General features: G+C 39.2%; 1 protein-coding gene across 1 annotated transcript in view; it reads left to right on the top strand.

Moving 5' to 3' along the window:
• LOC108149775 (spondin-1) overlaps positions 1–18,307 on the top strand; it is a 45,435-nt gene that overhangs the window by 13,085 nt on the left and 14,043 nt on the right. Inside the window, 1 exon segment of the mRNA XM_017277626.2 lies at positions 17,809–18,206. Coding sequence (XP_017133115.2) covers positions 17,809–18,206 — 398 coding nt within the window.

Below are 18,307 nucleotides of genomic sequence, written 5' to 3'. Positions count from 1 at the left end.
AACTGTGATAGGTATATAAATATCAGCAGCACCTTCTTTATAACAACAACCCAGTATCAGTGTGGTGTAGTTGAGCGTGAAACGCTGAATTTATTATGTTATCGCTTCACCGATTTACTTTATCGATTTCACAATCAGTAAGAATGGGGAACCCAGAACCGTTTCGCAGCGCTGATGCTCCCCAGATAATTTGCAGGCCCCGTTTTCGGGTTTGTTTGCCCTGGCATTGTGCGAACCACCTTCGGGCCATGTGGCAAATATTGTTATTTGTTTTAAAAATTTAAAGCCAACTCGCAGTTGACTTTGATTCGAGCTTAGGGCACCTTACTTATCTGACTTGTGCATTTTTAATGAGTCCTCTTAGTGGATAAAGCCTAACTTTGATGTAGGTTCAGCAAAGAGTTATGCTGCAAGATATTGATAAGCGATGTTGTCCCGAATGCTGAAAGTTATAATCAGCTTATGTTAAAATGGAAAATAAGCTAACAACTTAGCTGAGGAATTTGTTAATATAAGTTTAAACATTAAGTTAAATATTGAAATTATTTTTTAAAATTAAGTTTTGTAAATCATAATGCAATAATAATAGTACTATGAATGAATTAAAATAGTTATAGTTAATTTATATTATATAAAAAATGTTATATTCACAAGAATTTAATGAAGGTAGTTCTAATTAATTTATAATCACTCTTTAGCAAGAGTTGGGAGTCCTATTTAACCGAAATGCATTCATCGATTTCTTTTCTAATTATTTTTTCATGTGTAATTCTAATTGCCTTTTTTGTGTTTGTTCTCATTTCAGGTAAGAATACCACGGCAAGTCCTTTTGTTGACCAGGATTTGGGACGGGGTTCCTGTTTATTTATAACGCCATTAGGGCTGCATTCGATGCCGGGGCACGTTGGCAGCCCTGGTCCCGTCACTGAATTGATAATAATTGGATTAGCGGATCTTTAAGCGAGGGGGACGAGGAGATGGGTGAACCGTTGGCGAAGTGCCCGAAGCCCCGGCGGTTGGTTAATAGTGCCCAAAAGGCTTACGCTACGTTGGCCACGCATCGAAGCATCACTGTGATGTATATGGGCTGGTGTGTTCGAGGGGTTGACTGCCAGCAAAATATTTTGCAAAATTTTCAGCACTTGCCATATTTTTCAATATTTCTGTTGGGAGTTTGGGCGGCGTTTTGTGGGATGATGTGTGGATGCGTTGCGCTCCAGCAGTTTTACATTTTATATGGCCGGGCATAGCGACCTAAATCGACTTAGCCACCCTCTGCCTCCCCCTCCCCTGTCCAAATATATATGTATACATGTTTCCCTCTCTTTCGGGCACTCGCAGCAAGTTTATGCGCCCTGAAGTATTCATCACTTAATTTCCACGTGCCGCTGCCATTTTCAAAATTTATGTCTTTACTCTGCAGCTATCTATGGTCCTCCTATTCCCGCCTCCACAGTTTTCATGTTGACAACTTTTGCAAGGGGAGATTTTTTCCAGAGGGAAAACCCCTTTTTTGGGCTACATTTTGCCGTTTGCCATCTGTCAGCGTCCCCAAATAGAATTATGTCAGCTAATTGAATTTGACGTCGACTTGACATGGATTTATTCACTAATGCAGTTGCCCCGGAACCAGCGGAATAATCAAATTTCAGTGGGAAATAGTTTGTTTTTTTTTGGCAGTTCTCGCTGGGTTAAGATTTGGCTGCAAAATTGCATTTGGTTTGCTTAAGGGTAAAAACATTGATTGGTGATTTAATAACCAAAACCCACAAGTCATCTTTTACTGCAACCCTTTTTAATATTATTACATAGGATACAAATTGGAGTTGCGCAAATTGAATGTTATGTGTTTTTAATTTGCAACTTTCAGGCAGATTTTTCATCTTGTTTCCTTATACCCATATACCTACGGGTTCTAACCCACTTAAATTGTGGAATTCAATTCCAGTTCAGCTTTTGTGCCAACAATTGATGGTACATTTTTTTTCAAGCTCGATTCGAAATTAATCAATTGTTTTGGTTGCTTTTGATTGAAAACAGGATCACAGCTGTGCGGTCTGTCGGATTTTTAAAATGTCATTTATCTTGGGGCCGTCTGGACTTTTCCATAATGATCTTTCGTTCACTTTTTGATTGATTTTGTGGTTAATTTGATGCTGTCTGGTGTCACTTTGTGCAAATTTAAACAACCGCACGCATATCTGTGGCCAAAAATACTGAAGATTTTATGGTTTACGGTTTGTCGAATTCAAAACCCTCTTGGTAGGGTCGTTCAGTAAATCCGCAAAATAAAAACCAAACTGGTTGCAATTGAATTCCGACCCCTCCGTATACATTGCTGCACAAATTGTATACAATTATATTTCGGATGCTATCTGAAATGAGCACGAAAATCTATTGGAACGTAACGAATTGTATCGAACGTGCCTAACTGTTAATGCGGTTATAATACGCCAGCGGATTATCATTGATTATGTGTGGGTGGGTGTGTGTGCTTGTGTGTTTTGGGGGTGGCAAGTGGGAGGTGTGCGTGTGTGCGAACACGCCCTCCAGAAACAAAAATAACTGTTTGTGCGCGTCGAGCCAGACAGACACAAAACGCACAATATCCAACTTATACTACGTTTATGCGCTAAATAACTTGAATTGTATATTTCACTTAAATCATATTAAAACTTTATGTTTACAAATAAATACAAATTATAGGAAACAAATATTTTTACTACTTTTTTGTTTTACAAATTCTTAAAATATTAAAACAATTTGGATTTTAATATTGTGTTTTGTAACATGATTAAATCAATTAATAAAAACCTTCAAAAAAATGTTTTACAGAAACTAAGCTTTATTTAATTTAAGGAATAGGTAGAGATTTTTTCGTTTTGATATTTGACTTTGCAAAATTGACACTGCATGAACATATATGAAGTCATCATTGGTAAATCAGAAGAACTAATGAAATGGTGCTTCACACCTTCTGAGAGACTTATTCGAAATTGTTCCCCGAACTTGGCTTCGCATAAACACTGGTACTTTTCCGATCCCAATCCTCCGCTTGACTTCTCTCTATCTGGCACTGTTCTGCCATTAAACTTTGTCGAGTGTATAGACATAATTTCAATTTTCATTTGGTATTAATGTCTCTCCTATAACTGCTTATGTGTATGTTATAGCTGTGTTTGTGCACAAATTGCCGCAACGTTGTCTGCGAAATGGATCAGAAGGTGGTGGGTGGACTGGTGGATAGGGTTCAAGAACTCGAACGAGCCCTCGTTATATATGACTGCAAAATGCGGTATTGGCAAAATCCCAGGAGCGCGCTTTAGTTGATAGCACTGGCGAAATGGAAGCAGGAAAAACTAGTTACCACTCAGTTAGTAGAGATATAGGGTCGAATGCGTTAAAAAGGGGAAAAAAAACTGAGGGTGGGTGGAGTGCTGAAAAATCCCATTTAGTTTGCATGAGTATCGTAAATGTTTTAATAAATGAAATATGCCAGAGAACAAATTTTGACTGATGAAAATGCTGGAATTTCCCTTTATCGCAATATTCTGTAGAGCACTAAACGAACAATATTTGTGCTGAAAAGTAAATAGTTCAGTTTAATTGGTACATCTGATATAACAACTTCAATAAGTTTTAATTAACAAACGTTTGGCAGCAGAAACTTATATTTTTGGTGATTAAATAAAGCACTTAAAGTTGCTGAAAATGGTCTACATAAAATGTTTGTTAAATACCACCCACCTTCCGAAACAATTTGGGCAATTAATAAATTCTTCTCTCAAATAAGTCCAAAACTTTACAGTAAACAAGAAATGTCCATCTCCATTAATTGAACCAAACTCAAATAATTTGCACGCAATTAGTTTTTAATTAAAAATAAATATGAAAATGTCCCCGAAACCCAAACTGCGCGATTAGACCTGCGAAGTAACCGCATAATTTAAATTTCAAATCAAAATCTAATGAAAAAAAAAATGAAGAAAAGGCGAACGAAAATCTCAACAACAGGCCGTTAAGTAAACCAATCAAAGCGGAAGACGTCCAGGCCGCAGAAAGAATTTAATAATAACGCAGGAGGGTGCCTTGGGGGAGTAGGCCATAAAATGGCAGGGAAATGCAAAACACAAACAGATTGAACTGGCCAGCCACATCCGGCTGCCTCGGCGGGGTTTCCCTCCAGTTTTCCCCTAGCTTTTCCTTTTCCTTTTCCCCATCCAAAGCAACGGCTAGTTGTGCTCTTCGTTGCGTGCTTAATTAAATGATCATCATTTGCGCGCAATCAACGCACAAATAAATTTTCAGCCGCCATCTCTGGGTTTTCCCAGTTTCCCCAGCTCTGCCAGCTTTCCAGGCATCCTGGTCTGGTCCTGACCCAAGGCGTTTGTTAGTTGTGTTTGTTTGGCGGGTTTCCGCTTGAAATTATACCCTGGCTACTGGGCCTTTGCCTGGCCTGTTGTCTTAATTAATTCCTAATTTTCCTCTTCGGCTTTGACTCCTTTTGGCGTATTTAATTGAAAATTTCTTCAAAGAAATTCATGACCATTTCCATTGTTGGCTTGTTTATGGGGGGGAAAGCCGGCTGCCAGCTGTTGGCCATTTGACAGACGACGCGTTTTATTCATTTGCATATTGCTTTGGCACTTTCTTGCCTTTTGTTATGGCTTTGTTTATGGGGCCGCCTTACGTTTCCGTTTTTATTGGCATCCTGCCAATTGCAGGGCATAAATTTGATTACTTTTCGGGCCAAGATTACAACGACATTCGCAGACCCTCGGGCTGTCAATTAGCGGGGCCAAAACGCTAATTAAATTTCCACTGCACCCGCAACAAACATATAATAAAATGCATAACGCATTCGCCACATTACGGTTTCTGCATTAAATTACCAGCGATGTATAATTGATTTCTCGACTGACAACCGGTTAACCCATCGATCTGCCACAAGTTTATAATGTTAATCAGTTTTCGAGCGATTCCCTTACAGATTGCTTGCCAATGTCATTATAATTCGATTGTGAAAAATACTTAACCGTCCGCTGCATAATTGCATTTGCAGTGGCATCGAGTCCATTGCATTCACACACATATTCGTGTCACTTTTGCATCGGTCGGCTTATTAAGTGCCGCTAGTAGCTGCTCATGCAATTAACCCAATTCGGGCAAATGAGTTTTACATGTTCGAATGCGGCCATGACATGCCGCAGTTCCCAATCATATTCAGTTGGCTGATTGCTGTTGCCATTTCTGTGCGAATTTCTGCAGCCTTTGTCATTCTGACTGTTATGTGAGCATTTTGACAACCGAATTCCGATTATTCGGTATGTGAGGGTAACGGTTTTAAAACCCGTTTTTATATTTTTAATTTCCGTTTCAATAAATCTAAATATTTTTTAGTAATCAAAGCTCAACAAAATATTTCGAAAAATTTCTTTTTTAGTTTAATACAGTTTTTCTGTTAGTAAAACTGCAATTATGCGGTATGTTAGGGCTGTAGTTTTAAAACCCTTCTCTGTATTTTAGATAACTTTTATTTTTTCTCCATTTTTGTATTTAACCAAAAACCAAATAATAATAATTCTATTTCTGTTTTTTTTAATTTTCATCCAAGCATTTCGATGTTAAAAGTATAAAACTTGTCAAACTTCCTTTATCTATCGACAGCATTGAGGTCGCCATAAAAGAAAATTGACACCCAGAAAGTTCTTTGTTTTGGAAGTTGTTCACTTTTTGTTTCGAAACACAGCCATAAAAATTAAACAAAAACATGGAAAAATCTGACAAAAACCAAACTTGCGGACGACAAAAACGCAGAACATTTTCGCCAGCTAATTTTCTGTGTGTCTTTTGTTTTTATCCCTATTTTTGCCAGGCCTAACACGCTTTATTTAACACTCGCGACTCTGAGCCCAAACGAAATACCGAAAAATATATGTACATGAGCTTGAATCGGCAAAAACAGAGAGTTGGGGAATCGCAGAGCGGCAAGCAAAACAAGTCATAAAGATAAAGGAAATTTATGGAGGCGGCAAGAGCTTTGAGGAAAAACAACAACTTGTGGGAAGGGAGAGGCAGGGGGAAAGGGGATTCAGGACAAAAGGAACCAGAAGCTGGGTAGTAGGAAAATTAGGTTAACGATTTTTCACTCTCGGCTGCAGCCACAGCAAAAACAAAGAATATGCTTCAGAAGCCAAATGTAATGGGGACTATCTGGTGTGTTTTTGTAACTGAGTTTTGCACAATTTACAGTTGTGCCGTTACAGTTTAAAGTTATGGCCGCGCCCTTTGTCCAAAATGTCGCCTTTATCGCTAAACGATGCCTAAGTGAGGCTTCAATACGGCCCCAATCCGCCCACCAACCACCCGTTTCCGGGACACATTAGCCGGAAACGACATCGATATCCCAGCCTTGGCATGTTCCCTTTTTTTGGGTTAATGGCCTCCCTTTTTGCGCTTTCCATTTCACTTTAAAGGCTGCCTAAGTCTACAGTTTGCGGTTACTTAAGAAGTCCTTTCCCCCCGACAGTCATAGCCAAATTAACAATCCTTATAATAAATTCTTGGGGCAAGAAGCCAGGCAGTGGGAAATCGATGAAAAGATTTTTTTTTCTGCGAAAATAACATAAAATTAATTAAAATTAATTGCTGCAACATATTTGCTTTTGGTTTGCTTTCGGGTTTTTAAAACTTTTATTCATGGTCCCAGGGAATTTCGTACTGTTTTGCCCTTGTTGTTTGCCTTTTGGCTCGGATTCTGCTCCAGCTTGTTACAAAAATATTTCAACAAGCTGCGCACACAAAATAAAACCCAAAATCGCACACAACAATAGCGGAGAGGTGAGTTCCTGGGCGGATGGTCGGTGTATGGCTATGGTGTTGTGACCTACTTGGAGGTGTGTGGCATATGTTGTGGGCCAGCTCTTTGTGTTCGAGCCAAGATGTGGCTGAAGGCTTAGATAAGCTTCCTGCCATTCCAGCCTGCCAAACTGCCAGGCCCTCGCATTCAGACTGGTGAAGTGAGGTTTCATGACCAACTGAATTTTGTTCCTGCCCTGAAGCCACAAGTCAATGAATGAGATCGAGATTGGTTAAGTAATATTTATAGAAAACGAGCAAATTCTGTGGAATCTGAACTCCAGATTTACTGAGAAGTATTCAGGGAACTGAAATGATTTGAGGAAAATAAAGAAAGCAGATAGGCAAACAGTCAATTCAGTGGTGGAAACTGAATAATTTCTTATGAGTCAAGAAAGCCAGTTATAAAACTGTAGACGCCTAAGAATAATTATGATTTTGAAGAAAATAAATAAACTATAGACTAAACTATCTAACAACGTTTAATTCAGTATCTTTAAATATCATTGAAATACCAAGTTTTACATGGACAGTATAGTAATAAATACAAACTATTGTGGGTTGAATAATTTTTCTATGATAACCAAAATATATTTTCAGGTATTTGCTAGAAAAGTATAACTTGTGTATCTAAATTAAATTAATATAATTTATACATAAAAAAATATTTAAATGTTTTCAAAGCCATAAATACTCACATAGGATTTAAAAGGCAAACAAATTTTTATACTATACGGCTTTCGCCAGAACTGTATGCAAAATTCGTAAAAGATCGCAATATCGGGTTCAACTTTTGCATTTTTAGAGCATTAAACTAACGACTGATTTGGGCGCACTAAATTTCCTACCCAACTTTCACCCCGTTTTCCATTTCCCCTTACTCGTTTGTGGTTTTTGCCTACCATATTGTTGATGTTATTTCTCTTTCATTTTTTCGTTATTGGAAATTGAATTCTGGTGCTGTTTTCTCTACGTATATATTTTTTTGTGGTTTATGCAGCTTGCGGCCTGCTCAACCAACGCTATGTTTTTGTAGCCATTGCCACCGTTGTTTTGCATTTATATTTATTTCTTTTTTTGTTGCTTTCGGGTTACTATTGGCGCAACTTTTGTGCGGCCTCAACCTCAACCTCGCTCTGTAAGCGGATCTCCGGTCAAGCATTTGCCTTATAAAATAGTTTATAAAGTATGGCAAGTATTTCCATTTGCCAGTTTAACACAGTTGTAAATGTTTTTAGCAAGAAATGAAAAAATTAGGGTATGAGGTTGGGGGGGGAAGAAAGTAACTGCTTGTGTCGACCTGTTTCGTCCTTTGGCATGTCTAGCATTCTGTTTGCATTGCCAATGGCTGTTCGGTCTAGTAAATAACAACAATGTCAGAAATTGCAGCTGCCTGTGTTGTTGTTGTCTGGAAGTGCATAAACATGCTAAAAATGTAAATATTGCATGAAAAATATTGCACAAGTAAGTCACGAATCGTGTGTGTGTATTTGCTTGGCTACAAGTCCGTTTTCTCGTTCTCGTTCTCGTTCTCGTTGTCGTTGCCGTTGCCCCTCCTTTTTCATTTCGCTATCATACCGGGCGTATGGGTAATATTTCACTCGCATCGATGCATTGATAAATATGCAAATCGAGAGCAATTTCATCGCAATTTTATCGAAGCTTTAATTAAAAGACAATCAAGTTGCGGAGAAATATGAAATATATGTTAACATTTTTAAAGGTGAGATTGCGAATTCGATGTAGGCAATCATGGCTACTGTCCGATGTTTTATGATTTTATTTTTATTTATGGGCAAAAATATATTCATATTTAATATTTATGGGCTTAAATATGAAAGAATACTCGAAGAAGCTTAGGGGAAATTTTCGTAGGTAAACTTGGCTTCTGTGTTATGCTTTTTCTATTATTTTATTTATTTTTTTGTGCGTGTCTCGAGGCGCAACGTGTAAACAAAAGTTTAGACTTTAGTGCGATAAGCGCTCCTGTGTGCTCATGTCAGTGTGTGTGTTTCCTAGGGTGGATGTGTGCAGACGCTGACAGTTTACATGGCAGCAAAGTTTCAAGAGTTTAGCCAACAAAACTGCCAAAGGAATTACATAAACATTGCGGGAGGAGAAAGGTAAATGCAGAGAAAAGGCAGAAGGTAAAAGACAAGCCAAGCGGGCGCCTGATTACGAGTGGAAAACAAAAACAAAAACGCCGCAAAAAACACATGATACGCCCCAACTTCAAGTAAAATGTCTGCCTTCAACTTTAGCAACTTTGATTAAAAATTCCACTAATAAACAAACAAACCAAAGAGTATTCTTTTCACGTTGCTGCTTGAGTTGTTGAGGGCGCCATCTAGCGTTGACGATTTACAAATACACATGGCTTAAGGATTCCTGAAATACACAAAAAAAAAACACCAAAACGAAGTGTCCTGTTTATATGGATAAATTAAAGATAAAATATATATTAATTAACTTCCAGTAATTTTTAATGATTATAAATTTAAATTCTTATCCTCTTTTAATAATTTTACTGGCTGTTTTGTCGTAAAAACCTTAACCTCAAATTTATAAATACAAACGAACTTAAAACTCGTTCTTTCAGTTGATAAGCATTAGCAAAATTTGTTTACTCTTCAACTTATAACAATTGACTTTTTAATAATTTGAATTCTTTGTGTTATTGTAAAAACGTCAAACCATAAAATGATGAATACGAAATAATAAACCATTCGATTTCTCAATTGATAAACATAACAGAAAATTCTATTCTCTCTAATCACCATTCATTTTGTAATACCCCGAAATCTCGAACAGAACCACATGCCAATTCCCTTTATATCTCGAACAAAAACGATTTCTAGAAAACACACAATCTCCATTCCTAACCGTTTCACCTCAAGATGACAGGAAGGGGATTGAGGGTGAAGGGGTGGCCTTTGAAAAACTTTGTGAGCTCAATAAACATTGCGTTTACCGAAAAAAAACTTTGTTACTTTCTATATATATTTTTTAGTTGCTGTTTGCACTGCACTCCTGTGTGTGTGTGGGTGCGTTCGCTTGTATGGGTGCCGCCATTTTGTTGTGTAAACTTGTTGGCGCGTCCAAAACTTTTTACCCACCCACTCGCACACCCATCCATACACCCATACACCCACAACCACACACGTAAGACCCAGGATTCTGCAGCCATTTTGTAAATTTCATGTGCATTATATTTGCAAATTTGCGTTGTTTATTTATGCGCGGCAATGCGCAGAGCACAGCGAACACAGAACATACAACAAACAACACACACGCAGCACAACAACCACACACCCCACACACACACATACCCATGCACGGCAAACAAGCTAACGCATACACTCACAAATGGCTGGGGAGCGTTATTTGCTTGTTTGTGGTCGTGCATAATGCACGAGTATATTGTTGAACTTAGCTCTTTAATTGCAATTGCATTTTAAGCTGGAACAATACTCGAATTGTTTTATACGGCTCTGAGCTGAGCGTGTTTGTGTGTGTATGGATGTAATGTGCCCCTTAAAATAAATTTATTAATTAAATAAAGTTGCTAATTAAAGTTGGCCCCAGCACGTATCCGCCATGATAGCCCCAACAGTTTTCCCACTTTCCTAATTGCATATTTAATGGGCAAAGCTTTGCATTTGACTTATTGATTGGCCTCCGCTTGCTGTTGTCCATCGTTGTTGCATGTTTTGGATTTGTCCAAGGGTTGTGCTGCTAATTAATTTTCCCTTTGTCGCAATGCGAGAAATGGAAAAGTGTAAAAGGTAAATGCATTCGGGGTCGGATCAAATGGGATTAAGTGTAGAGTGGAGCCATTCTGATGTTTCAGTTGGCATTGGCTGCGGCATTTGTGTGGCTGCACTGATATGAGTTCTCTAGGGCTTATTAATCAACTATTTTATTTACACACTGCAAATAAAGTGGCTTTATGGCAAAGTACTACTTTCTGTTCGCTTCTTTTACAGAAACATATTCACGCCAAACAGGAAAATCAAATTGTGGCAACTATGAATTGAACAAGTAGTCTAATAAAATAGTTTTAAATAATTAAGTAACAAATTCTAAACCAAGCAAATCGGCCATAAACTTAATAAGAAAACATTATAAAATCATATCTCAAGGAATCAATAAATTGTACAATACAACAATACATTGAATTTTTGATGGATTACTTTACCTCCCAATGAGATTGAAACAAAAGCAATTAAGACGTGTTGAAGTTAAGTTAGTTAAGTTTCTAACATAAATCTAACGCTTTTCTATTTAAATATTTATTGAGAAATTCCTGTAAAGCGCTTCAAGTTGATTTTCTTCAAATAAATTCTGGGAATATTGAATTTTCTTCAATTTCACCGTAGCACAATCAAATTGGCTTTTCCATGGCAATTTGATGATTGTGCCTTGGTATTTGTATAACAATTTTGTTCAATTATTTTAATGCAACAAATGTGTTGACGACAACAGAAATTTCCAGTTAAATGTAGGTCTCAAGTGCCCGTGCATGTGCGTTCCATTTTGGTTTGTTTTTATGACTTTGGCTTATTTTTCTTAGCCGCTTTACGAGCCAAGCGGCGGGAATTGTGTCAGTTTGCACTGACAGGAGGAAGTGGGTGGAAACGGGAAGGAGGATTGGGTGGCTGGGCATGAGTGACTTGTGAAATGTCGCTGACTTGCCGCAAGAAATCAATCAAAAACTGTGGCAAGTATAAAAGAAAAGGAAGCGAAAAAATAACAAAAGGCTCGGCACACGCGATGCTCATCAATTTGTATGTCGTTGAGAGGGTGTCCTTGCATGCCACTGTGTGGGTGTATGTGTGTGTGAAGGATGAGCTTCTGTCAATGTATGTGCTAGCGTGGGTAATGTCTGGCTTTTGTGTTTGCTTAGTGCAGTGCAAACAAAGGACAATGCATTCAGTCCACAATCATTGGGCTCCTCTTCCTCTTTTCCGATCTTTCTGCCCATCTCCTCAGTCTGATTTTTCCCTCTTGCCATTGCAATTGCTGCCTAACATGACTGACACACTTTTCATGCTACAATAAGCCATTATAATGAATGTAGCCAGAAAGTAAGCCAAAAACCCAACACACATTCCATTTCAGTCAGCCGGAGGAACAGGAAACAGGCAACAGGAAAAAAACATTTCGAAAATTGTGGGTGGGTAATGCCCTTAGGTGTTGAATGCAGGGAATTGTAAGGTATATATATATGCCATATAACAAGCAGTCTAAATAGGCATTAAGGTATCAGCAAAATCAATACTTACCCTGCACATTTTTCAGCTGGAATGACTTTGAAATCTTGAATTGTCACGAGTTTCACACAGGAATTCGAGGACATTCATTAGTCAACACCCATACAAATTATACAAAGTTTTATACCAACTATAAAGGATTGCCTACCCTTTCAAATGCAAAGCTTTTGTTTTTCCAAAATTTAAGTTTTGGAAATTATCAAAAAATAGTAGCTAAAGATTTGAGGTTCTGTTTAGCTCAGGTTTTCTCTGAAATTTGCCTTAAAGTAAAGCACTTTCATTCTAACAAATCTGCAAAATGGCAAGTAATTGGCACTGCAATTTGCCACAGTGAGGCATATGTCATAAGAACCTTGTGGCCATAGACAAATGACAGATGAAGCAGACAGATAAATAGGAGACCCAGTCGGAGGACAGCCGACAGGACAACTAAGTAAGCTAAGCAACCCTCATTTGTCACATGATTTTATAAACTGTTGTTGCTCTCCTCGGCATTGTGATGGGGATCCTTACGCAGGCAAACGGGCATCTTGTTAGCTTGTTATGTTTTTGGTCAATTTCGTTTGTAATCCCCTTTGAGCCTCACACAAACATTCGCCGGCTCATTGTGAGGTCGTCAATAGGAGAGGAGAGGATACCAGGAAAATGGGGCCAAGTGACAAGTCTAATGCCGGCCAGCTTGTTTGCCGACATAATTGGCCAGCTGATGGCTGATGGCTTCTGGCCCAGGCACATCTTGGCCTAATCCCGTCATGTAGCTGCACGCATTAATTAACACAGATAAAGCTGAGGGCCAGCCACAAACTGCAACTAAAAATCCTTCAACCCAACAGCCATTAAACTTAAAAGGACAACGTAGAAAGCTGACAATGAAACCACACACTGGGGGAATTGCTGAAGGGTTCTTGGAAATATTAAGTAAGAATGGGAGAAAATGTACTAGGCATCTAGACTTATTAGTTTTCTATACTTTGTATCTTATTATCTATGGTCAATAGAACTTAATTTTAATTTTTAAATATTTTTTCCTAATGAACATAAAATACATTTTCCTAAAAATAAAGTTTCCACATTTATTATGAAACCATCTTTTAGCACAATACTGATGGCGATATTATAGAATCCCATTTCACAGAACCTTCAAGACTTGTTATTCTCTGCTAGTCTGTGGTTGCCTAAAGAACAAAAGTAGGAGGTGCAGTTGGTGGAGCCCGGGAAATCCCCCACGTACTCAGTGTTGATGCTAGTGCCTTAACGAAATCTAGGTTACCACATCACAGGCAACGTCAAGTTGACATTTTATCGGGAGTCGTGACTGCAAGTTCCACTGGCAAATATGACAGAAATTACTATTAACAGGCAGTCGCATTTGCAGCTGCAACTGCAGTCGCTCATTCCATTTCCTTGGGCTTATTGAGCGCATGAGAAATTCAGCATTCTGCATCCAGCATATGTGGCGTATGCGTAATGTCACAGAGGGTGGTGTGTTCATCCCAGGATGTGTCTTAAGGTTTCTGCAGCCTCTGACATGTGACAATGTCAGAGATTTGGTTCTCATTCGGCTTTAAAATTTTGATGCTGCGCACACGCTACATGTGAGCCAGCTAAAATTAGGTAAAATGCAAATATTTATTTAGCGTAAAATGATATTTGCGTGTCCATAAAGCTATGGAGATAATTCGCATTCATTACGTATACGCCAGGTGTGGGCTTCTATTATATTTTCCTGTGGCTCAGTGTTTTTTTTATTGCTGTAATGTATTTATAGCGTGTCTGTCGACGTTTCGGATTTGGACATTTGCCTGGACTGACAAGCCAATTAAATTTGACATACATAATTAAGTGCACTGCGTGAGTAGAAAGGCAAATAACAGAAAATCGCAGGGAGTGGGAAAAATTAATTTTTAATTAGCGGCTTGCTCAATAGATTGAAATAGGATGTGTAGCGTGAGAATAGGGCTGGAATATGGGCTAATTTACGAGCAGATGAGTGGTTGGAGTGGATATCAATCAAACCGCTCTGTTTTCCAATTAAAGTAATTCATCATCATTAATGGAAATATTAGAGTTAATTATAAATTTCATTTGGAATTAATTGCCTCACACCGGAAAGATATTCCGTTTTCCCCCAGGAAAATTAAGCATTGATGAATTTCTGCTCTGAGACCTGACTTGCTCGAGGCTCAACGTTTAAGCATCGGCTATAACCGTAGCCACACATAAAGCTTTCCATCAAACAGCACACGTGCTGACACACCCATTTCACTGGCTTTTCCGCATTTCCCTCCCCTTTTCCCCCCTGAACACTTGTCGTGTTCAGCTGCTGCGTTAATCCTTCTTCTCTTGGCTTATTTATGTGTACTTGTATTCTCTTATTTGGTTTTTCGAGTTCTTTCCCTCTGTTTGCCGAGGAGAGAGACAATTCCTGCGCCGCCGGCGACTTAATGCCTCGACTATTAAATTCAAATTTATTGCCTATAATTAAATTTTTTCGTGGCGGAAATCGCAGGAAATTGAGCATCCAGCCAAACGAAAACAAGCGCCCAAAAAAAAAGCGACGACTCGTAATTCATTTTTCGCAGAGAAAAACCTGACAAAAGTCAATGTGTGTGTGGGTGTTTGGGTGTGTGGGAGATAGTGTGGGAAAAATGTGTCAGCTGTGCGTCATAAATTGAATGAAATGTGTGTCATATTGGTTGGATTTATACATTTATTAATACCTCTCCCCGGAGCATATTTTTCTGCCAATTAAAAAGCAATACGCCAGCTGAGAGAAAAGTTTGCCATGACTCATGGCAGCAGCAGCAGCAGCATTCGTTTTTGGCCAACTGCCAGATTGCACTTTTTAGATACTGTGTATTGTATTATGTTGCTATGGTCGAGCAAGGTTGCCGATTTTCAATTATGATATGACGAGAAACTGAAGACCATTTTCCTGGCAAACACTCTTATTTGCGAGGGTCATGGGCCCATGGGCGTATGCGCAATGTCTTTTCATTCGAATGCTAACTGAAATTTATGGGGCATACGTGGCATGCATTTATATTACGTGCCGTGCTTTGCCTTGCCGTGCCGTACCGTGAGTTCTTGGGTTGGCAGTAATTTCCGCCAGCTTCGTGGCTGCTTTTGGCTTTTAATGTGCATAATTAAGCATTAATTACGCCCCCGCCATTCATCGCAGTAACCCAGAAATGGCTGTTTTTACAGCGCCCATTTATCTGGCCGCCCGAGATGTGCGATATGCGGTCGTTTGAGGGGCGCCCGGAACACCGGACCACCGAAAACCGAAAACTGACCGCGCGTCACCATATCGGGAAACCATTTGCACAATTTAAGCATTTAATTGCAAATTTATTATGCTTGTTCTGTGGCCATTCTGTAATTGATTGAGCGTTTCGTTCGGTTTATATATGTGCTTATATTTTGTGGATTCGTCTGCGAAAGCGAAAGCAGTTGAAGGTGAACAGCCGTGGTCGACTGACCTTTATTTTTGAGTAGAAGCTGCCCATTTTATTTCAATGCCCATTTCTCGACACTTGTCAGGTTACAGTGGTACATTTTTATAGCAAATTAGTTAATTGTAGTAGTACTTTCGTAGTACCTTCGGTTGAAAATGTTTTAATTTATTTAATATAAGGATGAAAAACCATCGCAAATAATTTTTTTTATTTATGATTTAGTTTTGGTGGATATTTTTTACTGAATTAAAGACAAATAATTTAATTGTTAAATTCATATTGATATTTTAAAATAAGTAAATTCCTCAGCTCTAAACAAACTAGAGATTTGTATTAATGGTTTGCTAAGTTTTCTTTTATTCATCTTATAGGGTAAAATTAAATTTAACTTCAGTCGGCTCAAGAATTTCATAAAATTCCTACTGTACTCAATTCCCTTATTGATATTGGTCCTATGTATGCAAATTGTGCATGTTGTAGCAAAACATGAAAACTCGTTTGGCATATTTGACACAGTTTCCCAAAGTCAATTTATTACCTCGATTTCTCCGTTCACTGCCATACTGGAAAATCTGCTAAAATCCCCAGTAACTTTTCAGAAATTCTCCTCCAGACTCCCTCACACCGTTTGCGGCAACTTTTTCCCAATCCATTGGACATTGGACAGCAGAGACCCGAGAGTCTGCAACTGAACTTGTCAATTACCCAGAGTGCCAGGCAGGTAGAGGAAAGTGTGCCAGCGAATAAATAATATTTCATTTGACATAGTTTTCACAAAAAAAGTGGAAGAATGAAAACGCAGTGCTGAATGCCAGCGGCAAAGTTGAAAAGGCAGAAATATGCTTTTGTAGTTTAGTCTTTCATTAGGCCATCGCCATCGCCATTGCCACCGCCATCATCGTCACGGCTGCTTGTCAAAGAAGTCTGCCATCTTACACTCGCAGAAAGACTTGTAAATTAAAAATGCGCCCACAGAGAGCGAGGAAAACTAATAAATAAGCTGGCGGCAACAAAGCGGAAACGGAATGAAATGAAAAGAAAAGAAAAGCGCAAAGGAAATATCTCAGAATGAAATGGCAGACCAAAGAAGACAAAGGGGAAAAAGTGGCACAAGTGGCATGTTGCAATGTTAATTGAAGACAAATAAGAGCCGGCGGAGGGCCGTTGATGTTGGGGTTACTCGATGAGGCCGAGATCCTGAGACTGAGGCCTCCGAAGAGGAGAATGCAAACAAAAAGCCGCAGCCCCAACATCAAAGGCTACTGCAGCGGCAGAGACCCCAAATGGGATGGATGTCGGTGGCTTTATAGGTGGTGCGCGGTTGCCTCGTGGGTGGGTCTTGTGTGACAGTCTACAAAGAACCAAATGACTTTGAGGCCCAGCGCGAATTGGAGCGCAGCAGTTTTAAATTACTTGCGGCCGGCTTTGGCGAAAGGGAAGCGAAATAACTATAGAACGGAAGATGGCCGACTGAACGGAAGGGGAGTAAACTTTATCCGGAAACTAATCAAATAGATGGAGCTCCGGCACCGCTGATGAACTGGGAAAATAAGTGGTTGATAATTAGGTTAATTAAATGAATAAGCTTATTTAAGTTTTTATAATAATATTATTTAAATGTAGCACAAATAATGCAAGTTCTTTAAAATAACATTTTGTGGTCTAGCATTTTTTTAGATACGAAAATTGACTTAATTTTCAGTTGATATCTTCAACAAATGATGAATTTTGTTGGCTCTTAATGTAAAAATACCTTTATTTAATTATTTAAAATGTAAAACAAATACTCTATTTAATATTTATTCATCATCTGACTTAAAGAACTCGTTTCAACATATTCAGCCCAATATTTGTTTCCTTTTACTTGTCACCCGATCCCCTTCCTTTATTGCCACGCTTATACATACGATTAAGTATTTTCCCAATTCCCCATTCCCATTTCCCATGGCAACCATTTAACGAGCAGCTCTTTTGGCTGAAAAAGTGTCGCTTTAATTTGACGCCCGCCGTTGCGTATACGTAATCTGCCACTTAAGTTGACACCATTTCAAACAGTTGAAAAGCTCTGAGAGAATCCGCCATGGGAAGTGACAACGAGCTGCTAAATTGCAAATATTTGCAAATTTTCAGCATTTCTTTTTGTTTGGTTTTGAAAGCTCATTAAATTTTAATGACCCGCCACTGATGAGCTCGGTTGTTCTGGTTCCTTTCGCCCGCAGGTCGCACCCACAATGCCAACTATGCCCTGTACCACATCGGACAGCCGGCGACGGCGGCTGTCAAACAGTTTGCGGAGTCGGGTCGAACCGATCTGCTGGACAGCAGTGCCGGCGAGCAGCAGCAGCAGCAGATGCAGATGCAGACGGGCAAATCCCCTCCAGGTGGTACAAGCTCCACCAACACCACATCGCCAGCCACCAATGGTGGGACCACCAGCACCACTACCAGCACCAGCACCGAACGCAGTGTGTTCGACGAGTTCAGCATGCCGGCGATTCCATTGGGCGCCGGACGCAGCGAGGCGAAAGTGTTTGTCGACAGCAATCACAGTCTGGTCTCGCTAATGACACGCATTGTTCCCTCGCCGGACTGGTTCATCGGCGTCGACTCTTTCGAGGTGAGAGCAGAACCCACACACATAAGGCCCGAAATCAGGAAAATCACAGTGTTGAAACTGCATGGAGACCAAGAATCAATAGGCACACACCTAATCTCAAT

Source organism: Drosophila elegans, unplaced genomic scaffold (assembly GCF_018152505.1).
Source record: "Drosophila elegans isolate 14027-0461.03 unplaced genomic scaffold, ASM1815250v1 contig_183, whole genome shotgun sequence".
NCBI classification, from domain to species: Eukaryota; Metazoa; Arthropoda; class Insecta; order Diptera; family Drosophilidae; genus Drosophila; species Drosophila elegans.
Note: the sequence above shows the minus strand (reverse complement) of the source record. Positions and strands in the feature narration are given on the sequence as shown.